Source organism: Siphateles boraxobius, unplaced genomic scaffold (assembly GCF_051911475.1).
Source record: "Siphateles boraxobius isolate OS27281-9 unplaced genomic scaffold, OSU_SipBor_1 7, whole genome shotgun sequence".
Taxonomy (NCBI): Eukaryota; Metazoa; Chordata; class Actinopteri; order Cypriniformes; family Leuciscidae; genus Siphateles; species Siphateles boraxobius.
This window is the reverse complement of record NW_027509197.1, coordinates 37881470-37903012: the sequence shown is the minus strand read 5'-3', so window position 1 is coordinate 37903012 and position 21543 is coordinate 37881470. Positions and strand designations below refer to the sequence as shown.

General features: G+C 35.7%; 2 protein-coding genes across 2 annotated transcripts; both read right to left on the bottom strand.

Moving 5' to 3' along the window:
* Positions 1-3072: 3072 nt before the first annotated feature.
* gcgb (glucagon b) lies at positions 3073-4985 on the bottom strand. The gene is made up of 4 exons (XM_077215859.1): positions 4901-4985; positions 4703-4808; positions 4091-4246; positions 3073-3306 (listed from the first exon to the last, which is right to left on the bottom strand). Exons 2-4 carry the CDS (start codon positions 4801-4803, stop codon positions 3186-3188), a joined length of 378 nt encoding a protein of 125 aa, XP_077071974.1. The 5' UTR covers positions 4804-4808; positions 4901-4985; the 3' UTR covers positions 3073-3185.
* A 1737-nt stretch (positions 4986-6722) lies between these two features.
* fap (fibroblast activation protein, alpha) lies at positions 6723-21221 on the bottom strand. The gene is made up of 27 exons (XM_077216985.1): positions 21107-21221; positions 19894-20258; positions 19650-19734; positions 18299-18391; positions 18108-18202; positions 17873-17947; positions 17706-17758; positions 17329-17401; positions 16609-16729; positions 16357-16511; positions 15694-15791; positions 15084-15213; positions 12894-12932; positions 12688-12786; positions 12303-12373; positions 12166-12219; positions 11046-11173; positions 10879-10929; positions 10682-10783; positions 10522-10591; positions 9462-9656; positions 9144-9198; positions 8003-8102; positions 7869-7927; positions 7708-7780; positions 7362-7435; positions 6723-7276 (listed from the first exon to the last, which is right to left on the bottom strand). Exons 2-27 carry the CDS (start codon positions 19894-19896, stop codon positions 7175-7177), a joined length of 2253 nt encoding a protein of 750 aa, XP_077073100.1. The 5' UTR covers positions 19897-20258; positions 21107-21221; the 3' UTR covers positions 6723-7174.
* Between the last annotated feature and the right edge of the window lie 322 nt (positions 21222-21543).

Sequence of the window (21543 nt, the reverse complement as noted above, 5' to 3'; positions counted from 1 at the left end):
CCGCGCTTTTTACCCAATTAGAAACGCTCAGTGCCTGTCAATCACTTTGCTTGCTTGTGTTTGCGGGTAGCTGGTTTGCTGGCATCTGTATTTGTGGGCGGGGTTTGCAGAGAGTTCTTCCACATTGGCTAAATGCAGCCAGCACCACCTGTTACTTACTCGTTACTGAGCGTTTGTTTACGTGGTCTTGTTTGTGGAGCGAGAAGGCGATTTAATCGTTCCTGTTTACCAGGGTGAGTTGCAAGTTGTTGTTATGGTTTCACAAAGGCAATAACGTTATGTTGTTATTGGACAAAATGTGTTTGGCTTGTATCAAAATCTATAACATAAAAACGAAAATGTCCCATTCTAAATGTCCCATAGAGCTGTTAAGCTACATTCACTACAAATGTAAACAGACAAGCTCTTTAACGAGCTTTAAAGGGTTGATTCACCAAAAAATGTAAATTATTTCATTAATTGATCACTCTCATGTCGTTCCAAACCCGTAAGACTTTCGTTCATCTTCAGAACACAAATAAATATCTTGTTAATGAAATCTGAGAGATTTCTGTCCCTCCATTGACAGCTAACGTTACGCAACTGACACTTTGACGCTTTAAAAAGTTCATAAAGAGATCATAAAACTAATCCATATAAATTGAGTGCTTTAGTCTATATTTTCTGAAGAGACTCGATTGCTTCATATGATGAACAGATTTGATTTAGGCTTTTATTCACATATATAAAAATTCATCATCTCGAACATCAGTTGTGGTAAACGGAAGCTCAAGCATTGAGTTTCATTCTCGTTAAGCATCACGTTTGAGCTTCAGCAAAAACCAACGAGGTTTATTCTCGTGTAACGCATCACGTTTGAGCTTCAGCAAAAACCAACGAGGTTTATTCTCGTGTAACGCATCACGTTTGAGCTTCAGCAAAAACCAATGAGGTTTATTCTCTTGTTACGCATCACGTTTGAGCTTCAGCAAGAACCATTGAGGTTTATTCTCTTGTTACGCATCACGTTTGAGCTTCTGCAAGAACCAATGAGGTTCATTCTTGTTACGCATCACGTTTGAGCTTTAGCAAGAACCAATGAGGTTCATTCTTGTTACGCATCACGTTTGAGCTTCTGCAAGAACCAATGAGGTTCATTCTTGTTACGCATCACGTTTGAGCTTCTGCAAGAACCAATGAGGTTCATTCTCGTGTTACGCAGCACGTTTGAGCTTTAGCAAGAACCAATGAGGTTCATTCTCGTGTTACGCATCACGCTTCTGTAAGAACCAATGAGGTTCATTCTCGTGTTACGCATCATGTTTGAGCTTCAGCAAGAACCAACGAGGTTTATTCTCTTGTTACGAATCACGTTTGAGCTTCTGCAAGAACCAATGAGGTTCATTCTTGTTACGCATCACGTTTGAGCTTCTGCAAGAACCAATGAGGTTCATTCTTGTTACGCATCACGTTTGAGCTTTAGCAAGAACCAATGAGGTTCATTCTTGTTACGCATCACGTTTGAGCTTCTGCAAGAACCAATGAGGTTCATTCTTGTTACGCATCACGTTTGAGCTTTAGCAAGAACCAATGAGGTTCATTCTCGTGTTACGCATCACGCTTCTGTAAGAACCAATGAGGTTCATTCTCGTGTTACGCATCATGTTTGAGCTTCTGTAAGAACCAATGAGGTTCATTCTCGTGTTACGCATCATGTTTGAGCTTCAGCAAGAACCAATGAGGTGATAACAATGATAACCCTAGACCTGTCCATCACAGAAAGTTTTTAAATTTTTTCAAAAAACATCACTTGGTATGATTAGCTGTTTTTCTCATGGGAAATAAAGTGTCAGATATAAGATTTCGGATATTGCCATCTTTGTGGGTACATTTTGTCCTCATGGTTTACCAGGACCACACACACACACACACACATATATAGGATGATAATATAGGAAGCTGTCAAGCTCCAAATTGATGAAAAAATAGACCATAAAACAATCATAAAAGTAGTTCCAAGTGCATCAGTCCTATATAGCTTGTGTAGTTTTTAAACTTTCCGGCAAGATTTTGTATTGACGAACAACCAGTGTTACATGTATTTAAGTATATTTAGGTTCTCCTTTTAAAAGGAGTGAGCGTGCTGGCTTGAGTTGATATTTAGTGTTTTTTTGGGTGAACAGATGGTTTGTAGCATCAGCTGACAGCTCAGAGAGAGAGAGAGACCTTCTCCCAGGACGGACCGCATCTCTGGCATCAGTGTCGTTTTCTCCGAGCTGAAGGATCGGAGACGTGCGGCCCCAGGATGCCTGACAGTGCTGGGTAATTGACACATTTCCACAAGGCTTTGGTGACTCCCATCTTCTGTCAGTGTCATGTCAGATACGGTAAGGTAAGCACAAGTGACGCATCGGCCCAGCGTTCAGCACTGAAGTAAGTTCTCCTCAGGGATTATGGAGGAAGATCATTTGAAAAGGTACCTGAGTGGAGTTGAACTCTGAATTCTGTTTGTTATACTGACAGAACGATTGAAGCCATTTGACACATGGTTATTCTGTTTGATTGCAGTTGCTTTCCCTCATGGATTGTGTTTGATTTGCAGCATTTGCTTGCGTGTCATCTTGACAAATAGCGTTATAACTGCTTATGAAGTCTGAATGTTGTATGTTCTCTCAAAGGGACAGTGAGGTAAATGTGTCAGATTCTTTTCGTAAGGCAAATGAACTGAAGGTTATCCTCTTAAACCTCTTCTCAATGGGTTTTGCATTCAGTCTCAGATTTTACATTGGGCAAGTGACAGTAACAAAACTAAAGTAAGTGTCCAAACACAGACCAAACAATATGCATGAATATTAACATGACATAAACTGAACAGAAAAATGACCACTTTGGTTTTTGAATGTCTTGATTTACAAATTCAGGTATTAAGTAACTCAAAAAGCCAACAATTGAATACACAAAACACAATGTTGGTGCAATCCATTTTTAACCACTTTTATTCTCAACTGAATTTTATTTATTTTTTTACATAGTCTGGATTGTATTTTTTTAAATTGATTTACAGGGTCGCTTAAAAACCAAAGGACCAAGTGCTTCATTTGAAGAAAGATTTATTTGCATGATTCGATGAAACTGACAGCACTAGTCATTATAAAACAGAGTATCGTAGAATATCACAGTTATTCAGGGTAGTGTTTGGAGAATCCTCACTCGCGATGCCCTCTCCCTGTTTTCAGCCAGGACACGAACTCTTTTGCTGCCTGGTCCTGCAGGTAGGAGCTGACATCACTGGTGTATGTGCCGTCTGCGTGGCGTCGTGTGGGAACTCTGGGAGAGAAAGCATGCTTGCTTAGAAAGGCTGATATTCTTTGTAATAAAACTACAGGTGAAACTCGGAAAAATTAGAATATCGTGCAAAAGTTATAATTTTGATGATTATGGCTTACAGCTTATGAAAACCCCAAATTCAAAATCTCAGAAAATTAGAAAATTACATGAAATCAATTAAAAAAAAGAATTTTAAATACAGAAATGTCGGTCCTCTGAAAAGTATAATCATGCATATGTACAGAATATTCCTATTTCAAATAAATGCTGTAAAAACATTCTATTAATCAAAGAATTCTGTAAAAAATGTATCGCGGTTTGCATAAAAATATGAAGCAGCACAACTGGTTTTCGACATTGATTTCTGCAGGATCATGTGACTGAATACTAGAGTAATGATACTGAAAACATCAGCTTTGATCACAGGAATAAATTACATTTTTCAATATATTTAGAATAAAAACCAGTTATTTTAAATTGGAATAATATTTCACAATTTTACTGTATTTTTGTGCAGCCTTGGTGAGCATAAGGGACTTCTCTTTTGTCAACTTTTTGAATGATAGTGTAATTTTTTTTTTTTTTACCTGTATCCACGTCATGTTGGAATTAATTGAAATGAATTTCCAATGGGTGAAAACCGTATTTTTCTATTTTCATAATTACATTTCATAATTTTATTCATGCAACTTCTTACACAACAATTGAGACATCATGTAAAAGGTTGGATACGTCGTCTTTTTTTATTTATTTATTTATATTTTGCAAAAACTTCTAAACTTACCCGCTCCTTTTAGAGTTCATTAACCACTGAACGAAGTCTTGTGCTCTCCTGGTCTCCAGGTATTTACTGTAATCGTTTGAGAACGTGCCTTCTGAATGTCTCTTCATCTTGTTTACTTCTATTGGGTCATTAAATAGTGCTTCCTCAGACATAAAGCTGAAAGTCAATGTCAAATACGTCATTTTACAAAACGAAAACCCATCAAGAGCACACCTGGGTCACATTTCACCCCAAAATCAAAAAGAAAGGAATAATGCATTAATTTTGAGAAACATTCATAGAAATGTTTTGCATTATGGAATTATTCGTATGACAGTTAAACAAATTTCACATAAAATGTTTGCTGTATGTTGAATCTGGACCTGCCATGTAATAGCCTGTGAAGCTATAAAATTGCACATTTTACAGCAAAAATTTTAATGTTATGACTGTCATAATTGTCAAAAAAAAACAACTAAAAATATGCTTGATTTTCTTCAAGCACCATAGAGTTCCTTTTATATTTTGAGGTTAAATGTGTCCCAGGTTGTGTTTGATTGTAAAGGGAACAATCAAAAATCTTAGAGGCCATTAAAAAAATGAAATGATTCATAATAATTCAGTTGCTCTCACCTGGTGTTTTCTTCCGTGTCTTGTATGGGAATCTGCAGGCTGCTCTGGATCAAGATGAGAAGTAAAAGTCCAATGAAGGCGTAGTAGATCCTTACCATCATCTTACCTGAGGATGCAGACCGTACAGCGACTCAGTAAAGCGTTCATGCATTCTATCTGGAAAGATATAGTACAGTGTCAAAGAGTTCTCGGGCTCACCTTGATTTTTGTTGGGTCGTCACGGAGAAATATTTCACGATTTTGATGTTGTCTCGCTGATTTCACTTTCCTGGCTCCCAGTGCGACTTCACAGTCCCAGCCTGATGTTCTGAGTCTTATATAGTGATGCCCAGGTGGCATGATCCACACACACACGCACACACACACACACACACACACACACTTATTAGTTTCAATCCATTAATCTCAATGCATCAGTGTATTTGCACTGTGAACCTGTTTTAAAAAGAGATGGGGGAAATGGTCAAACAAGTCAAAAAGTCACTTAAGGGAAAAATCAAACATGATTTTGTCCTGTTAAAAACAGAAAAGAGCAAATAATTGCATAAGTACTTGCATAAGGATGAGAAACATTCAGTCAGATTTCCAGGAAAAGATGTTTGTGCTCTGCAAAGCTTTCTTTCTTTTTGTGTAAAATCAATTGATATATTCTTTCACGATTTCAGGGAGTTTTACACTATATATATATTAGGAAGGATATACAGTGACTCCAAGTATTTGAACATTTAAGTCATCCTTAAAAAAAGGTCTGCATTGCATTAGATAACAAAATATTAAATCAAATTGCTGCAGGGTCTTTTCTTAGTAACCTCAGTTTTCTTAATCATTTTTGTGTCTATAAACTTTTAGGTTTTATAAATTATATATCATGAACTTTAAATATGTAGAATAGATGTCAGTTCTGTTCCGTTGTCATTCGCATCATATTTATACTTATGCATTGATTATAGAAATGTTTATCGTAAACTGAGGCTGCATGAACTTATTTTAAATGCTTCTTAAAATCTTTAGATTGGATCAACTGTTAGTTACCGTAATGTCTCAGTCTCACAGAGATCAATGTAATTAAATTTAACTCTATTTATTTTTGTCTTATTATACAGTTCATTCCCCTGAGGATTCTTAACAGAACAAACAGCAATATTGATGTTTTTGTAGTAGTAACAAGAACTCTGATCATGCTTTGGTCTGTTTGAAAGCATAATCGGTGGTGCAAAAAAGTAGTTTGACACATAAGAGTGGTTTAGGTGCAAAAGCCTGGAAAAAATAAAATGGAAACTTTGATTTGAGGAGACGGTGAAGAGGCAGAACATCAACACTATGTTGGAAACCGGTTTCTTACTGGAGCGGTGCCTCGGACAATGTTCATTATTCATGAATTATATTTCCATTTATGGAAATGTCCATTATATTTGACCTCTGAATGATGCAATTGATCAGAAATGAATTCCAAAGATCAATCATAAATAATGGATAATGACCACTATAACTCGCAGAAAACTGATTTTCAACATGGCTGTGCTGTATAAAACTATGACATGAGTTGGCTTATCAGTCTGTGCATAAATTAATGACGCTCAAATCAATATTTTGTCTATTTATTTGTTGAAAAGCCCTGTAAAAAGCATCACTTGAGGTCCTGATTTTGCTATCGTGATTGGCTGACTACATTTCACAATGTTAATGTCTCGTCTTAATTCATGTGGGGTTTAGCTGATGTATCTATAACATCAGGGATGTTAAATTTAGAAACGTTTAGAAGGATATTATCTGTGCTCTTGGGCAATGTCCATATGGCATACATTTTAATAGTTGAACCAGCAGGTGGCACTGTTCATATACCATGATAGACTATTATTATATGCTAATAGTCAAATGTTTGAAAGAATTGTCAAAAAACAATTCAATGAAACCGAGATGGAAGTATGGGAATGCTTTCATGAGAAACAAATTCAGTCCAAACTTTTGCAGTGCATAATGTCAAATAGATAAAAAATAAATTAAGCATCCAGACACAGAATTCCTTCACACACAAAAGTATTTTTTAATTTTGTTCAGAATTCAGATAAATGATATAAGGCATCCAAATCCAGAATGTTTCAGTTGATCAGTTTTCTAACAGACATGCTCAAATCACACATTGAAGTCAGTGCATAAACACAAGCACATAAACTCTATGGATCCCACAATCAATGTATAAATGTAGAAATATGAAACATGACAGAAGTATGTGATATAAACTACATTCATTTTACTTTATGTTGGTAAAGTGAGTTACCATCACAGCAATGTGATACAAAAACAACAGCTAATAAAATTATCACACATTAAGCAATATAACAATACAAAATCAATGTCATTGACTCTGACATAAGATGTTCTATATACAGACTAACATGTAAAGCATCTGTCATCAACAGTGTTTTGTCAATGGAAGAGGAAACTGTGTTTACATAATGCATCGATCCCCATTTATTTGTTCTCAGCAAAGCAGTTCTGCAGAAAATGGTTCAAGTGTGTGTAGAGATGATAACGTGCTTTACCAGACAGTCCGTGATCCTTGTCGGTGTACCACTGAAAAACAGGTTTAGAGAAAGCAAGACATGTCAGAGCTTGATAAAGTGTTTTTCATCACCTTCATCTATTCATTAATACTCACCATTGCTTCAAAGTCTACTTGATTTTCCACCAGAGCCTTGGAAATTTGAGCAGCCTGCTGAAAGTGGACGTTGTCTGGAGTAGTGAAGTCAAAACAGCAAGAAAACATGTCAAGAAAATGATCAAATGCTCAGAAAAAAGCTCAAAAGCTGTCACTGGGGCAGAAACCTTTCAAAATTGGTGCCGCCCCAATGACAGCTTTTGTGCTTTAAAAAAAAAAAATTTAAACAAATTTCTCCCCTTAGTGTCAGGCCACTAGGTTTTGCATCAGATTCTAAATACAGATTTATAACCTTTACATTGCTTTTTTGTCTCATCTATTCTCAGGTTTAGATCAAATTGTTTACCGTCTGCAGTGCCGTGCACCAACATGTATTGACCCGACTTGAAATTTTTTGCCCTGTCGGTCACCGTTGAATTCTGCAAACAAGCAAATCAACCACATTTATGAAGAACTATTGATCACTGTTCATAATCCAAGTATGTGTTTTCTTACAGATTAACTTACTTTATATCTTTCCAAGTTCTCCTCGGGGCGATGCATGTATCTCTCTGTATATACGGCGTCTGTGAAGAACGCAGTGAGTTGAGTCTGCTAAATTGTTCGTGGGTAATCTATATCATAAATCAGAAAATCCATACCATAATACTCCCACTTTGCAACAGGAGCCACAGCGATTCCACATTTGAACAGTCCACTTCCTGATCCCAGAACCATGGACGTCACATAGCCGCCATATGACTGAGCAAGACAGACGTTTCATAATTAGTGTGACGGTTTTCATCATAGATTTTATGACGATTATTTTACCTAAAAATATTTGATCTAAATGTTTTTGGGTAGTTAGTATAATAATATACTATGATGTATTATACTAGACTGAAAATTTGTGCTATTTGATAGATGCACTCTACTGGTCAATTTTGGGATAATGTTTTTAAAAAGTTTAAAAAGTCCCTTCTTATTAAAGCTTCATTTATTAGATCAAAAATACAGTAAAAACAATACTATTCTGAAATAATATTAACGACTGTTTTCTATTGTAATATATTTTCAAATGTAATTTATTCCTGTGATGCAAAGCTGAATTTTCAGCATCATTACTCCAGTCTTCAGTGTCACATGATCCTTCAGAAATCAGTATAATATGATGATTTGATGCTCAATAAACATTTCTGATTATTATCAATAAAAATCAAAAACAGTTGTGCTGTTTCATATTTTTGTGGAAACTGATTCACTACCATTCAAAAGTTAGGGGTAAGCAAGCTATAAAAAAGAAAAGAAAAAGAAATGAATACTTTTATTCTGCATTAAATTGAAAAAGTCCCTAATAATGCTGTTTGGGAAAAAACACGCCTTCAAAAATATTAGTTTCCACAGAAATATTAACCTGCAAAAACTCTTTGAAAACATTTTCAACATTTATTAATAATGGATATAATTGTTATCATCAAACAGCAATAATAATTAGGCATCAAATCATCATATTAGAATGATTTCGGAAGGATCATGTGACACTGAAGACTGGAGTAATGATGCTGAAAATTCAGCTTTGATCAGGAATAAATCCAGTTTTAAAATATGTTAAAATAGTGAACGTTTATTTGAAAAGGTAATAATGTTTCACTATTTTTACTGTATTTTTGATCACATAAATGCAGCCTTGGTGAGCATAAGAGACTTTATAATAGAATTATTCCAAACATTTGACTGGTATTCAAAACCTCATATTTCAAATCTCTTCGTGGTTTGGCTTTTTAATGAAAGCATTGCACTTACCCAACCCCACATTGCAATTCTGTCTTTGTCAATGAAACCCATTTCAATGAATTTTCTGCAATCAAACACAAAGTAACAAGAAAAGAAATTATGAAGATATTCCAAAACAAAATGACTACATCATTTGTAGAAGGCAGTTTGTCTCTTTTCAAGTTGCTTTCAGTCAACTCAACAAGTGTTTGACCTCGATCAACCTCGTTTGACACATGCTCCATGACAAGCTCTTTCCCTTCGACTCATATCTCTCATCCGTCTGTGAGTTCATCAGGCTAACTGATTCATCATCACGAGCGTGTGCACATCGTTCCCTCGCCTCACCTCACGGCCGAGATCTGATCTTCCACCTCGTACGTTCCCAGTCGCTCGTAGATGGCGTGCATGATCTCATCGCCCTGGAAACCACTTCCCCTGCCGTCAAAGCTGGCGACGAGCACCTTCTCGGTGCTGCACAGGTACGTGGCCCACTCCAGTCGAAACGCGTAATCTGTGTTCTGGCTGGCTGGTCCGCCGTACCTTTAACGTGACCGCCAAAAAACAGTTCTATTAGAGAAATACTAAAATCAAGACTTTTTATAATTGAATAAAAATGACTTTCTTTAAAATGCCGTTTGGGTAGCTGACATTTTATGATACTATAATTCAGCTAAAAATGTTTTAAACAGCATTTTGCTTATTTGATGTATTGGATGACCCAACATCTGTGAAATGATGATGCCAACATGTTCATCTGCCAAATTTTCTATATATTGTAATCATTATGATCTCAAATCACAATAGTTGCATTAATGAGCTCAATGAATACATGATGTTGGCTAACTGCATGATCTGTATTATACATGTCTGACATATGGACATTACTTTGACTCCGTCATCTCTGATTACTCAAAATTGTAATGTAGAAAAATGTATTTTCTGTAAAACTGCTTTGAAACTATTTATTGTGAAAAGTGCTATAGAAATAAATGTGAATTGAATTATGCATGCAGCTTGTATGGGCTCATTTTAATTGAGACTACTGTACAATGTATTACATGCACTACTGTTTTGATTATTTTTTTCTTTAAATAAAATAAATTAACACTTATTCAGCAAGGATGCAATAAATTAACCAAAATTGATGGCATCTGTTTCCACGTTATTAAGCAGCACAATATTGATAATAAAAATAATTGTCTCTAGCAGCAAATCATCATATTAGAATGATTTCTGAAGGATCATGTGACACTGAATACTGGACTAATGATGCTGAAAATTCAGCTTTGATCACAGGAATAAATTACATTTGAACATGTATTCAAATAGAAAAGTAATTTTGAACTAATAATATATATTAAAAAAAATGTTAGTATCTATAGGTTCAGTTAAGTATGTAACTCACACTTGAATAAAAAGAGGGTACTTTTTGGACGAGTCAAAATTTGGTGGGAACATCATCCGATACCAGAGGTCTGGAGAGAGATAAACAACAAAAACCGCTTCAGAACAAATATGATACTAAATCTGATTTTCCTGGAATATTTTAAAAATACTGCACATACTGAATCCTGCGATCTTCATTGTGGCACGTTTGATGGTTGGCATCAGAAGCTCAGTAGTCAGAATTTTTTCCAGTTTCTTATTGTCCTCAAGGACCTGAATCTCTAATCCAAAAAATACAAAAAATATTTTTTGTAAACCATTCCTTTATTTAGCTCCTGTTGTAAAGGGCTTGGATTAGAGCGATACTAGCACAGACCTTTAGCAGGAACTCTGTTGTCCATCAGTGTAAACAGTGGAAGCCCTGGTCCTGTGAAACCAGCAGCACACAGTTACCTCTCAGTCACCTCACATCAACCAAGGTATCGTTCAGGGCTTTGTTTTGAGCGAATCGCACAGGCGTACGGTAAAAGCGTGTTCACTAACCGTAGCAGTCCATACGGAAGAAAGAGGCGTTCAGGCTGAAGTAAGCCGAGTTATACTGACACCTGTCCTGGTACAGCGAACAGGTGACGCACTCGGGGACAGAATGTCCATTGTTGCTTATAGAAATCCTGAGGAAACATTTCACAGTGACAATTAGGGAAGGAAAACCATTAGAAAATTTGGAATAAATTACTTCTAGTATAGATTGTGTGCACGGTTTTTTCAATGTGTTTTGTGGCCTTGTGCTGTTGAATTGGCTGTACTATACAGAAAATACTATATATATATATATTTATATATATTTATTTTGTTAAAATATTTTCTTAATATACAGAATAGTAATAATAGTATATATATATACACACACAATTTTTGGTACATCTAATATTTTCCTAATAAAATACAGTGAATACTATCCATCTATATACAGTAGTCAACATTTGAAGTGGATCAAAAAAGTCCATCAAAGTTGTCCTAAGACAAGAATGGGTATTGTTCAAAATTCATGTATAACTTGATGAAAGGTTTTGATCCACTTCAAATGTTGACTACTGTGTACATATACATATAAAGAATTTTTAGTATAAATAAGATTAATGCATGCATAAATGCATTAATGTATTTAATGAACATATTTTTGTTAATGTATGCATAATTTTCTCAGTTCTTCATCCAGAAACTTTTACTTCAATGCACTTTCTACCATATCCTTTGCATTTAGCTTGTTTCAGTCATGTTGTCTGTGCCACATCTATGCAGAAAGTGTCAAGCATTCTTTGATTGACACATTTTAAAAATGATTGTTGATTTTTGTTCTGTGCTGACAGAAAATTAAGTGTGCAGATTTTTTTTATCATGTGCTTTTTTTTGTTATTGTTGAAGTTTAATAGTCATGAATCGTTGTTGTGTAGGTGGGAAGCATGGTGATTGCATATATTGAAAATAATGAATGAAAATAATGAAAAACTAATGAATTCATCCATCATGAAAAATTATTGTGATGGAATTGGTTGTGTATAATCGGTTCTTGAGTGGCACGAAAGTGTTGATACCATTGTTGAAGTATAGCAAAATAAATGACTATTTTAAATATTGTGGGGAAAAAAAAGAGTATTTTTACTTGTAAAGGTTTCTCTGTCCAGGTCTTCCCATGTGTTCATTACTCACGTAGTATCTGTGGAAAGAGCAGATTTTAGATGCACGCAGGAAAGTTTGCGCATGAAGACACATGAGAAGCTTGTAACAAAACATACGCACATGGAATCTTTGGTTACTTTTGAGATGTATATCACTTCCCATTTGCCTGAGGTGATGGGTGTTGCTGTTTCCTGCAAAGAAAACGACAGATGGCAGACCAACAACTGCTAAGCTTGTACTTCAGTGTTTCTTTGTGTTTCTTTCTTTTACCAGTTTTAGCACATTATAACCTGTAATACAACCTGTAAAGACATCTGAAATTTGCACAATCGGTCGCCTACTCTTTCAGCTGCATTTGTTCTAGATGTAGTCATTCATTTTCTCCTTTCATAAAGTTTTTCAAGAGTTCAAAGTCATGATCCAAAACAACCAGCTCTGAGATTAATCACAACAATCTCCATTATATATATATATATTATAAATGAAAAAATAATACATTACTTACAGCATTCACATAGTGGAGATGTTTATAACCGTTGACATTGCTCATAACTTTGTAAAAACTCTTGTTATTTGCAGCAAAGTAAGGAGCTGAAGGAAAGTACTGTGAGGGGAGACACATACCATTATGTATTATAAGGTTTCATGGCAGCATCTTTAGTTGAAATCAGGACAATTTTAAGATTGTATGTGATTGCTGCATGAACTCACCCGTCCAACCCATCCAGTTTTGCTTTTTTGCTCAAATTTCTGTAAACAAAATAATATTTAGTTAAATCCCACAATTCAAATTGTTTGGGCAGTTCTCAAAGTTTATGAAATGTCTGCATATGTAAACCTGGTCAGTTGACTATGTGTGTGTGTGTGCGCGCGCATGCATTTTCTTCCCTTATAGTTAAAGTCCTTATAGACTGTTCACAGCACTTTTGTATGCATGTCATTATTGTCATGAGGGAAGAATTTTTAATGAATCAAAAATCAATCTGTTTCTTACATAGGTCTATAATAAGGCTTCAGAAAATAAAAAAAACAAATGTTTGGAATAGCATGAAGGTGTGTAGACTATTCTTTATAAAAAATTGTTTTTTGGATTTAAAAGTCATTTAAGTAATGTTTTCTGTTTTTGCAACATTTCTTCAATAAAGAGTGTAATTTGCTGCCTTATTTATCAAAACAGTGAAAAAGGAATGAATGCAGTTCATGTTTTCACTGTTGTTGCTGAAAGAAAATGCATTTTTTCCCCCCCATTGTAATTATTTATAAAAAGTATCAAATTACTTAATCCTTTTTTGAACACTGTGCCAAAGTCTCAACCAATACTGATTAGCATTCATAAAAAAAAGATCGTTCAACTTCAACCCCGAATCCAGAAAATATGGGACATTTTGTAAAATGTAATAAAATCAAGAATCTGTGATTTTGTTAATTCTCTTTTAACCTTTCTTTAACTGACGAAAGTAAAAAGAAGCATTTCAAATGTTTTCACTGGCTAAATTAATTGTATTTTGTAAATATAGACACATTTTGATTTTGATGGCTGCAGCACACTTCAAAAAAGTTAGGACAGAGACAAAATAAAGTAAAAAGATTATAGAATATCCAAGTTAAACTATTTTGAAAACTGTCCACAATAAGCAGGTGAATTGGTGATAGGTGTGTGTATCATCCTGATTGGGTATAATAGTACAAATCCACCAAAGGCTCAGTTTTTGCAAGCAAAGATGTGTCATGGCTCACCACTTTATGCCACAATCCATGAGAGAATTGTCAAAAATCACATTTCTTAATGCAAGATTACAAAGAATTTAGGTCTTTCACCATCTACCATACATCATATTCTGAAAAGATTCAGGGAATCCAGAAAAATCTCAGTCCGTATCGGGTAAGGCAGGAGACTTCTGTTGAATGTGCATGACCATTGAGCCCTCAGATGGCGTTGCATGAGAAACCATCATGCTACTGTGTTAAATACAGCCACATGTGCTCGGGAGGACTCCAGAAAACCTTTGTCACTTAACACAGTCTGCCGCTGCATCATGAAATGCAACTTGAATCACTGTTGCACAAGGAGAAAGCTATACATCTGTTCAATGCAGAGATGCCGCTGAGTTCTCTGGGCCCTAGCTCATCTCAGATGGTCCAAAACACAGTGGAAATGTGTGCTGTGGTCAGATGAGTCCACGTTTCAGCTTGTTTTTGGAAAAAGTGGACATTGAGTTCTCAGCCCCAAAGACAAAAGGGACCAACCAGACTTTCATCAGCTACAGGTGCAAATGTAAACATCTGTATGAGGAGGCATCAGTGCAAACGGCATGTGTGTGTGAAGGTACCACTGACATGGAGGCGTGAAGCAAGACAATGCCACAATGCCAGGTCTCATTCTGCACATGCTACAACAGAGTGTTTCAAAGACACTCTACACCTGCAGTCCAGATCTGTCTCCTATTGAAAATGTACCCTATGGCCCATCAGAATCTGAATCAGAATCGGACTGATGACCACAAACTGTAGTGTTGAGCAGCTGTCTTGTATCAGGCGAGATTGGGCAAAAAATCCACTTGCAAAACTGCAACAATTAGTGTCCTCAATTCCCAAACATTTAAAAAGTGTAATTAAAAGGAAAGGTGATGTGACTCGGTGGTAAACATGCCTCTGTCCCAACTATTTTGGAGTGTGTTGCAGCCATCAAAATCAAAATGTGTTAATATTTACAAAATACAATTAAGTTGGTCATCTTTTCTTTATACTTTTTTCAGTAAAATAAAGGTTAAAGAGAATTAACAAATCTCAGATTCTTGTCCCAGCTTTTCTGGAAATGGGGTTGTATTACAATTTCTTTGCTTGGCCCGACTAAAAAACAAGAGAATCACTGCCTCAGTTAATTGCAAAGTTGATTCTCACCGAGCTTTCTTTCCAGTTGGTGCCGTCGTAGTCGTAGATCTGCAGAAGGACTTGGTCTTGTCTGCGTGGCAGCCATTGAACAGCCAGTCGCTCATCTGTGACCCACGTGACTGTGCTCAGATAGTGGTCGCTGGGAAAAGAGAAAAATAAAAATGAACTCTAATGCTGTGAAAACTTTGTTTCAGACATGAGGCTGTGGCGAGCAGGGCGGGGCCAAGGGCCGTGGGAATGGAACGGAGCCGGTAGCACGAATGATAATGAGCATCACCTGCACCACACCGGTCTCACGGAGGAGTTCTGGAAGGATAAAAGGAGGAGCGACGACGACGAAAGACGAGAGACGACCAGGCCTGGATTTGCCAATGTAGCAAAGTTTGTTGATAAGGGACAAAATGAAAGTAAAGGAGCTGCCCCTCACGGACGACTGCCGCATGTCAAGTCCAGGCCTGGTCCTCTCTTGTCCTTCACTGTCATCACTCCTTTTATTCTAATTCTAGGATCTCGAGACCGGTGTGGCGTAGGTAACGCTCATTAGCACTCGCACCACCGCTCTGCTTGCCATAGAGGCTTTGTGTGAAAATGTGAAACTAGAAACATAAGTGGGACACACCCTGATCCGATAGATTTCGGTACCACCACTTCTGATTGTTTGGATGGATTTTCGACGTCAATTACAAACAGCCTTGCTCTGGGAATAACACTGCCTGCCTTTGTGAGCAGAACAACAGTTTATTAGGAAAATTAGACTTTGAATGAAACTGTAATACAAGAACAGCAGATACAGTATCTATTCCATGCAGTTTTTAATGCTACCTTTGATCATGAAAGATAAAGATTCTTCATTGGTATCAATGTTTCCCTGAAGAAACTTTAACATTCATGGAAACTTTCCATTCCACAAAAGGTTCTTTATAGTGGAAAAAAGTTTTGTTAGATAAAAAAAAAATGATTCTCACTAAAAAAGTGACTGTTTCACTTTGTAAGTGTATTAATTTTTAACACAAACATAATTTTGAGTTGTAAAAAAAGTTTTTGTATGTCCAGTATTTTTCTTGCTGGCTACAGACTTTGAATTTAAACTTTCTATAAGTTTGGCTATGGTAAGGAAGAATACTTTGACAGTTATAACAAAAGTTTCTTATACTAAATGATGACGGGTGGATTTGTAGTAGTCTGTAGATTATAAAGGAAAATGGAAAAATTACAATTGGCTGTGTTCATACAAATCTCGTCATGAACAATGTGAAAATCTACGAAACATTCAGATATTTACTTTTGGGTAGGGGATTAATACTGTGGTAGGGTACTGGTCATTTCCATACAATGAATATTCAATGGTGTGAACTCCAGTGTCATTCATTTGTAGATAAGCCAGATATTTCCCCTGCGGAGACCACCAAATGGCTTCGTTGGAGGCAAAAACCTCCTCTATTGAGCAAGAAAAGATGCAGATGGATTAACAGGTATGAATGAATGAATGCATGACATAAGGATGTCTGTGTGTGAGTGCATTAGATGAAGTTACCTTCATAGACCCAGTCTGGTACTCCATTGAGGATTTCATTGACTTTTCCATTATGTGTGACTTGTACGGCCTCAGCTGTGGCAGTCGATTTGAGGTAAATATTATAATCCCAGACGTAAGCCTGTGGTCGATGTTTGGTCATTAGAATTGACAATATCAAAACAATAGAGCTCAACCGGTATATTTTGATTCCTAACATAAAACAATATTTCGTTCAGAATATAGAGTGCAACAGTTATGTTTTATATTCTACTCATTGGGTCTGAAAGTAAAAATACCATTCGTTTTACAGATTTTTAACAGTAATGTATAAACTTTTCAAGACAAATCTACCATAAACTCAGAATTTAAGTGATGTTATTTCATTTGTTAAATGCACAAGGTGAAAGCATCTGGAACCGGTTGAGCTTCTGTTTGTTCACTAATCAATGTTTATACATGAATAAAAGCCTACATTCAATCTGTTTATTTCTCATAAGAACAAAAAAACAATAAACAGTTAAAAAAATTACAATTAGATTTTGAAAGTATTAAAAACAAATAATAAGAAAAGCTGCTGAAATTTCCAATGTGCTCAAAATTTGCTTTGTGATGGTGAAAACCCAGATAAATCCAGGTTTCTTTGGGAATTATTGGACATTAGAGCCTTCCAATAATGTAATATAAAAACTGCAACGTGACTGTAACTTTTTTTTGTCTGTGTTACTGTTTGTAACTCACCAGTTTGTTTCCTGTTGGCGCCCAAACTATGAGCTGTGTAACAGGTGGAATCTGAAACTTGGAGAAAAATTCCCTGAATCCAACAGAAAACAAGACAAAACAAAGTGAATATACATTACCAATTGTTGGAAGTAATATATTTAAACAATTATACTAATTCGTGTTCAGTGAGATAAAAAAAATATCATTCACATTGAACTACACTATATAAGTGAGCTTGAAATATACTGTTAAAAACTGAAATGTTGAGATGTTCAAGCAATCACAATTTCAAAATTATATTTCCAAGTTTTCCATATATTGTCATATATTTTGACAACCCTAACATAATACTAAGTGTATAATTTACAAAGCTGCAGCAAATAATCTTTACTCACTGAGACTCCATGTTGTAGATATGGTAGGAGGCAGTGAAGGAGTGTCGCCATTGCTGTTGAAGCATTTCAAGTGTGTAAATGTTAGATGTCAGCAAGAATCCCTTATGAACACTATTAATGTTTGTGTGTTATCAAGTGGTCATTTTATTTTATTGCAGTCAAGTTACCTTTGAGTAATTGCTCTCAAAGAGGACAAATTTTCTATCTGCTGACACTATATAATCTGTGCCATCCACTTGGGCCTGTAAATCAAAAGTGGAATTGAAATGCGTGTTAAACATTACATATGCTGGAAGTGCTCTACAATATAAAACAATATCAGAGGCTCTTTAATGTGAATTTATGAAGGAGGACGACTGTGAAGAGTCATTCAAACACTCAAAAAAATGTGAGGCAACCTACAAATGTTGAGTTGCTCAGGTATATTGAGCTTTCCTTCGTTTCAGCATTGTGCAAGTAAACATGGCCTTCATTGCTTTTGTGGAGGTATTCATTGTCTGTTGGAAAAAGAGACATTGAGTGTGTGTGTCAGGGTGATGTAAAGGTCATCACAAAAAAACACGGACCATGTTAAGCGCCCTCAGGTGTCGTACCTGATATCCAACGGAGACTGTATGTTTTAAACCTGATGGTATCGTTGTAAAAATCATTAAAAGAATAAGTTCTCTTTAATCCAGAATCATCTCCTGAGAACACAGAGAAGGAAAACAGTATACGTTTCAGTCTTCAAATAAAAAAATATATACATTTCAGGTTATGACATTCCCACAATTTCTTTGGTATTCACACGGGGGCGCTACAGATATTTTTTAATGAAACATTAAAAAAAAGAAACAACGTATAGTTTGGAAACACTACTATTTTTAATGTTTTTGAAAAGTCTCTTATGCTCATTAAGTCTGAATTTATTTGATCAAAAGCACAGAAAAAAACAGTAATATTTTGAAATTGATTACAATTTAAAATAATGGTTTTCTATTTTAATATACATTCTAATAAAATTTAATTCTGTGATCATTACTTCAGTCTTGAGTGTCACATGATCCTCAGAAATCATTCTAATATGATGATTTATTATCAATGTTGGAGATGGTTGTGCTGCTTATTTTTTGAACGTGATACTTTTTTTTCAGGATTCATTGATGAATAAAAAGAAAAGCATTTATTTAAAATGGAAATCTTTTGTAACCATATACACTACTGTTCAAATGTTTTGGGCCAGTAATTTTTATCCAATTTCTTTTTTTGAATGAAATTAATACTTTTATTCAGCAAGGTTAAAATGATTTCAAAAAGTGATAGTAAAGAGTTATATTGTTAGAAAATATTTCTATTTTGAATAAATGCTGGGGTTTTTTTTTTTCAACAACAAAAAAGTCATCAATGAATCCTGAAAAAAGTATCACAGGTTCCAAAAAAAAAAAAGTATATAAGCGGCACAACTGTTTCCAACTTTGATAATAAATCAGCATATTAGAATGATTTCTGAAGGATCATGTGACACTCAAGACTGGAGTAATGATGCTGAAAATTCAGCGTTGCATCACAGAAATAAATATTTTATATTAAAATATTTTTTTTTTAATAAATTGTACTGTTGTGTTTACAATGTTACTGTTTTTTCCTGTAGTTTTGATCAAATAAATGTAAACTTCAAGAGCACTTTAAAAAAACGTTAAAAATAGTAATACTTCCAAACTTTTGACCGGTACTGAGTGTGTTTTTAAATTAACTTAACGACAGACGTTTGTCATTTAGCCGTACATGACTATAATTTTACAGGAATACCAAGATGAATAATGGTTAACTGTCTCTTCCCCGTTACACGGTGGACACTGATGGCCTAGGTAGGAGGTATAGACACTATACATGCTTTTAAGTGTTTTTTTTTTTCAATGATGGTTTCAAACAGAAGCAGATGAAGATGAAGAAGATTTCACTCACTGTTCATGTAAATTGCCGTGGGAATGACGATGAGCGTGATGACGACAACCGCCCCGATCAGCGCCACACACACCTTATTACAACCCTGAAGGTGAAGAGAAACACCTCACATACACTCATTCTGGTCAAAATCACAATATCATACAAGTTGCGTTTAAACAACGTGTTTTAACCCAAGTAACTTTTTGTGCGAAATATCACAATCCTGAGGAAAACGACACGTAGTGTAGGCTAGTGTACTGACCATAATTGCGCAGGAATTTTTAAAAAGCGCATCCAATCTCCAGGAATCCTCGTTCGCCGAATGATTCTGTCCTTAAACGGGTCGTTAAAAACTTCGTCCGCGTTAGAGCACGCGTCGGACAGGCTGTTGCGCTTTATTCCGTCCGATTGCAGTTTTCCAGGTTAAAAATGTACTTCCTCCGATGCATCATTGAGTCTGGAGTGAGGGAACGGTGGCAAAACTTCCTCAGAATCAGCATTCCCCACAACTTTCCATCGGAGTGCGTTCAGGACGTGCTTCTTCTCTCCGCGAGCGCGCGCTTATAACTCTACAGTGTTACAGCACTCACGCTTTGACTATCGAGATCTGCACAACTTCTGCATTGACTGCGAGAGATCGAGAGGAGAAAGAGACAAATTAACTCAGACTTACTATCATTTCAGGAACATGTAAATGAAAAACGTTTTTAAAAAGGAAAACAAAAAGTGTTTTATTAAATACAGTGGGGTCCAAAAGTCTGAGATCACTAGTGAGGATGCTTCATTGCATTGTTTTATAAACTAATATTTTCATTACAACTGAGAAATCTTGTTTTTCTTTTCTTTTTTATTGTCAGCATGAGCTGAGCTGGCATGAACTCAAAAGTTTGTGCAAAACTTCATAATCATGTTCTTCAGCACCAAAGAGCATCTTGAGCTTCAATGCAAGCAAGAACATCCAACCGTCTGTACAAAGAGTCGTTTGATCATATAAGATCAGTCACCTATAGCATATAGTGCCGAATGATAAATATGTCTTCTTCATTTTAACTTTCAGTGTAGTGTCAGAGTTTGGCACTGTACTGTGCATATTTATAGTTTAGAGCATGCGTGTTGTTGAAACGCTTGGACCGGATAACTCGAGAGAAGTCGAGGGAAGAACAGCTTGAAGGCTGTATATCACGCACTTTTAATGATAAGCACAGGCAATGCAATCCTCTCATACATGAGAGCTACTCTTTCTTAGCGTCACAAAACTTAGTTAACAAATAAAGTAGCCTTTACAGGAAAAGTGTAGAGTACGTCTAGCATCTACTATGTTCCCATCTCATCTCATCTCTTTTTTTTTCTTTTTTTTTACAGAAAAGGTGTAGGCTACAAATCACAAATGACTAATCAAAATATACATAAAAATATACAAAAATATAACACGTAAAAAGAATACAATACAATTTCGCCAGGGGAAGCTTACAGACCATTACAAAGAGAAAGAAGACCATATGTTGGCAGTTTTAATTGCCTTTTTGTTGTTGGAACCAGAAATCAGATTAATATAATGTACATGTTCCCATCTCATCTCCAATTTATGACGAATAGGACACGTCATGAGTGACGTAACCATCTCTCTTAAAGGGCACACTGCACTATAATGTGATGAACATGAATACACAGTAACGATCGTTACAATGTTTCATGGTGAATGGATTTGTATTGCATTTGTCAAAATGTGCACGCAATAACCTACTGCATACATTTTCTACAAAATGTTACATAACAACATGCATGCAGCCATAAGAATGAACAATTCTCCCAGAAACCTGCATAATTAAAGTTCCTGATTTGTTTTAGTTTATATATTTTATAAATATATTTTATTTTAGAACTGATGTTCACGATCATCATTCATCAAGCT